Source organism: Anneissia japonica, unplaced genomic scaffold (assembly GCF_011630105.1).
Source record: "Anneissia japonica isolate Jap-2015-1 unplaced genomic scaffold, ASM1163010v1 scaffold519_len276752_cov174, whole genome shotgun sequence".
Taxonomy (NCBI): Eukaryota; Metazoa; Echinodermata; class Crinoidea; order Comatulida; family Comatulidae; genus Anneissia; species Anneissia japonica.
The window spans coordinates 76,539-81,739 of record NW_022712751.1 but is presented as its reverse complement, the minus strand read 5'-3'; the positions used below and the strand labels follow the sequence as shown (position 1 = coordinate 81,739).

Sequence of the window (5,201 nt, the reverse complement as noted above, 5' to 3'; positions counted from 1 at the left end):
AACAATATATATGTTGTTATAATAATTATTGCTGTCTCTTATACACATCTAGATGTGTATAAGAGACAGATACAAAGGCGCTGGCATCAGTATTTCCCTGGTCACCATGGATATATAGTTGGTAAACCAGCACATGTTTTTGTATGGACATGACCCATACGAATGCCACATCATCCTACAGTGGTTTTTTCCTCCTAATCATTATACGTATTAGTCGTTAATTCCGTTGTATACTTGTTTGTAATAGAAATACCTATACACAGTTCAATTATAAAATGGCTTTAACAAACTTTTTTCACACAAGGTTCCATAAAATCCATCTGGACATTGGCATAGACTGTCTGTGCAGGTTCCACCATTTAAACATGGGTTCACTAAGCACGAAAGAAGAACTGAAAAAGAAGCAATTACGAATGATGTGTTAAGGGCACACTTTCTCTTTTTGGCCTTAGCCATTTGTTACATATTTTCATCTGTTACAGACTTGGCATATACACTCTCAAACTTTTCCCACGACTTACTTTTGGTGGTCAGAAGGTTTGATATCAAAAGTTAATGTAATCAATTGATGATTTTTAGTCCTCTGATGGCCATGTTGGATTATTTTGTTTTCTGATTGGTTTATCTTACGATAGCTCAATTATATATATACACACTAATTTTTTAGATTATAAGGTCTATATTGTCTAACACGTTGGTTTACATACCAATATTAGGATAAAAGTTCTTCCTCACAACCATCATTTTATAAAATTCTCGACACAAGTGTCAGTTAATATACATTAAATGAAAAAGAAACAATATAATAACATACGGATCTCACAGAAGTTCCAGTGTACGGCCCCAGTAGAACAATTTACAGTAGAATCCTAGTTCTGAATCATTATGGTAACAAACTCCTTCGTTTTGACATGGTTCAGAATTCTTACATGTGTCTGCTGCAGGGGCGGATATAAAATTTTTCAAAAGGGTTGGGGGGGGGGCACAACAGTTTCAGAATAGATAAGATTGTGAGTAGCACATAACATTAATATGCATTAAATTTTAAAAATTTGGTGGCAAAACGGGGGTGGGGTGCACGGGGTACTTGATCCGCCCATGCTGTGAATATGCAAGAATAGTTGTGGATATTTCAAAATTGGAATTTCTTAGCAACCTCGCCAATTCTTACATAGGTCTATACTATTATAACTATGCTTTCGTTTGTTATAGAAAGATAGGCATAACCGTCATTTAATAAATTGTACAAAAGTAAGAATGAGAAGGATAAGGATAAGTATAAGAGGAAAAAGAATAAGAACAATAATAATAGCAATGACAAAAATAGGAATAATGTTTTGACGATTAAAAGTATTGACATTGGAAACCTAAAACTAGGTTTGGAAATATAGCCTGGAGAGGGGTTGTTTAAACAGTGCTTTATAAAAGATAAATAGAAGTATCTTACCAAATTCGCAAGTGTTACCGGTATAGCCAGTGTCTGTGCAGTTGCAGGAATATCCATTGGACGGCTCATCAACGGTACAAAGTCCATTATGTTGACATGGATCACTATCACATGCTGCTATAAAGGAATGAATCGTTGATGATCTATGCTTGAAACGATGACTACAATTATTATGTTCCTATTCGACCACTGGATATTATGATGCTATTCATCTTCCATACTTAGAAACTTAAACCCGAAGTACAAAATAAATCTCTAAGGAAATGGAACTATTATATCTCTGCAGATACATAGTCAACCTTGGATTAGCTAAAAATACGAAAAAAGGTTGACTTGCTGGTAGAATAATACATTTTGGCGAAACCTGCTGTCGGCTTTTAAAATGTCACCAACAGTGAGACACACAATCTGGACATTAAGGTTGCATGTAGCTCTAATTCGCGATTAAATCATCCTTGCTGTTTTTACAGGGCTACAATGCAAGGTATTAATGTTAAATAAAATCAGGCTTTATATTAAAGTAGTATTTACCCGATCCATTTTCGTCTATGTCTGAACCACCATCGGACACGTCTCTTTCAACTGCAAAAATAAGTGAATTGATATTTACACGTGAATTACAATTCATCACTGGAGTTTAAGAATAGATTTGGCATAGATTATACGTTAACATTTTAAGCAATACACACAATTCTGTTACCACTAATAATTATTATTTATTATAACAATATACCTGTATATGTTGTTATAATAATTATTGTTATTTTCATTACCATTATTACTATTATAACAATAATAGGCCTAGGCCTAATTATTATTATTGCTTGCATTATTAAATTTATTATATCACATTTTATAATTATTGGTAACAGAATTGTGTGTATTGCTTAAAATGCAAACAGAATATTGAAGATTTTATGCCTATTACTTTTTCTGCCACGTTGATGTATTTTGCATAACATATATTAAGTTGTATTACTTACAAATTTTGTTGTCTTCTTTCATCTTCAAATAATCAAGAATCATTTTCTGTAAAAAAAAAAAAAATCAACTAAATTTTTAAAATAGTGTGCCAGACTGAAAAAAAAAAGTAGTTTATACGTTGTTCAAAATTAACACGGTTTGTAGCTACAATGGAAACAAATAATAATTGCATTTATTAAGGATGCACCACTACTAAATAAATGCTAATACTCTAGGCCTATCACTAAAAGGAATTATGGCAGTTTCATCGCGCCTAGCATGACCTCACCAGAATGCTGCTGGGCCGCTATTTCAGAAATAATAATAAAAGAAATAATATTAAATTTGAACATTAATTGATTAATTGATTGATAAGTTGACAAATGGATTGTATAGTTTAAATTGTGACAAGGCAAATGCAAAAAATCAATTAATTGTCATAGATTAGGTCAGTGGTTCCCAACCATTTTGCATTTGCGGATCTCTCTGGACATGCCAAAATCTTCACGAACCCCATGTCCAAATAGCACCCAGTGTCCTTATCCCAACAATAACATTAGGCCTACAGATAGTCTATGCCACTTCTAGATGGCCGGAAATGGCACTGTCAGACTCAAAATTTGAAGGTAATATTCTTTTATCCCCATCCCCCATTTAATTTTTAATGTGTAAAATTTAGGGCGACTCATTGGTATTCCGCCATTAATATTATGGATAGAAAATGATTCGCCAAATTACGACATCTTGGATCTTGGAATTTGACATAGAGAGGAGGGGAGCGGTACAGACAGTAAATTTTACAGATAAGGGATTTTCAATTTTTTAAATGTTTTATGGCATTTGTAGATGGTCGGATATGACACTATTCAAAATTGGCATGTAATATTTTGTTATCACCCATTTACTTTTAATTTTGTCAAATTTAGGATTCCCTCCTGCTTTTTAAAATTTATTCAATACCCAGGTAAAAGCAATACAAGAGAAAACAAGGAAAAAAGATGTACATTACCTGAGGATTGCCACTATCAAGTGGCTCTCCTATACTAAACATCTTTACATAGCAAATACAATGAAATTTACAATGAAAATTAAAATATAATGCCCATTAAAACAATTTACAGTGAACGAAGTCATGCCTGTCAAAGGGATTTAATAATAATAATAATAATAATAAAACAGCATTTATAGTGCGCCGCCTATCTAGCGAACTATTCCGAGGCGCAGTGACTCTTGACGAAAAGAAAAAAGATTTACTAATTTTTATGTTTTTATATTGAATAGTTCAAAATCCAATACACAGAGGCAAAATTTTGAAATTACCAAGTGAAAAGTATTTCATTATTGTCAAGATATGATCACACTATTGTAAGACAAAAAAATAATAGAATCATAAAAAAAAAGTTGTTCTAGCGGATCCCCAAACATTTTTGCGGATCCCCAACATTTTTCGCAGACCCCCTACGGACACCTTTGACTTGACGTGGACCTCCAGGTTGGGAACCACTGGATTAGATTAATTAATTTTGATTTTTGATTTTTTCCTTCAGTTTTTGATGTCATATTCTTTATTTCTTTTAGTTGTCAATTTATATGCGGTTTTTTATATATTATATTTTTAACTTTTGTTAATTCATACGCAATTCAGCCATGTCCTGCAATGTAGGCCTATCATTTTACTGAAAGATTGGATAAACGTACCTCAATGTAAGTCATCATCATGCTATGAAAAGTTTCTTTTTCCAAAAATTTAAAAAAATAAACCCCAATAGTAAGACCCACAAAAAGTAACAGTCAATCCCTCCCATGGCGTCTATTTTAACTACAGGTATATTTGTTTTATCGATAATATTTAAATTATCTACAACTTAATTAATAGCACACTCTTTAAAATTGAGATTTGAAAATATTTAGAAAAGAATTAATAGTGTCGAAAAATTACTGAAAACGTAAGGCAAACAATAGTACGAAGAAATTGCAAAAGCAAAATACTAATATAAAATAAACCTGCAGTAGAAATTAGTGAAACATCAAAGATTTTAATTGTTTATACACAGGCAAGCTAAAGTACGTGCAAACGTCGCAAATTAACTATATAAGTGAAACATTCTATTTATATGAGTTATATGGGATATGGCTAATACTATATTATTGAAAAATTATATCTAAATTCGTTTATAGCTAAATCTATTATTGCTATACTGTACTTACATTGATTTCATCAGAATATAAGCCTACATCTTTCTTGGTCAGGTCGTGTTGCAATCGAATACCGTTACAAGTCAACCCTAGTAAAATTACTAGCGATGACACCAGAACAACCTTCATGTTGTCTGTTTTCTAATCATAGCTTTAGTCAATTCCGCACGTAATTGTATTTTATAGAAAATTTTCAGAGACAAACGCATTAATTCTAATCAATTAGTTCCAATACGGAACATGTTCAAAGTGTTTGACTTGTGATTGGTTGGAACTTAAAACCATAAAACCTTATGTTGTGTTAAATATCAAATACTCTGCACATGTGTATAGAGGCTACACTTTATATTGATTCTCGTGTCAGATAGCTACCGCTTTAAAGGGGTACATATACGCAATATTTTGTGTGAACCAATCAAATACATACATACATATTATTATTTCGGAATATCATCGATTTTAAACACAAACACATGTTTTATTTTAAAAATGCTTGGTCAACAATGCAATAACTAAAATATTTTGCTGACGAAGCAATATGTAAATATTGGTAATTTACACAATATAATTATATCATGATTTACATATGTAGAAC

The 5,201-nt window shown here is 32.0% G+C and overlaps 1 protein-coding gene across 1 annotated transcript in view; it reads right to left on the bottom strand.

Annotated features, from left to right (window-relative positions):
• LOC117108179 (BMP-binding endothelial regulator protein-like) overlaps positions 1 to 4,735 on the bottom strand; it is an 8,935-nt gene extending 4,200 nt beyond the window's left edge. Inside the window, exons 1-6 of the mRNA XM_033250141.1 lie at positions 4,619 to 4,735; positions 3,420 to 3,461; positions 2,431 to 2,476; positions 1,979 to 2,029; positions 1,448 to 1,561; positions 291 to 392 (exon numbers count right to left, since the gene is read on the bottom strand). Of these exons, the coding sequence (XP_033106032.1) occupies positions 291 to 392; positions 1,448 to 1,561; positions 1,979 to 2,029; positions 2,431 to 2,476; positions 3,420 to 3,461; positions 4,619 to 4,735 (472 nt within the window). The remainder of the gene's footprint in view (positions 1 to 290; positions 393 to 1,447; positions 1,562 to 1,978; positions 2,030 to 2,430; positions 2,477 to 3,419; positions 3,462 to 4,618) is intronic.
• Positions 4,736 to 5,201: the final 466 nt, after the last annotated feature.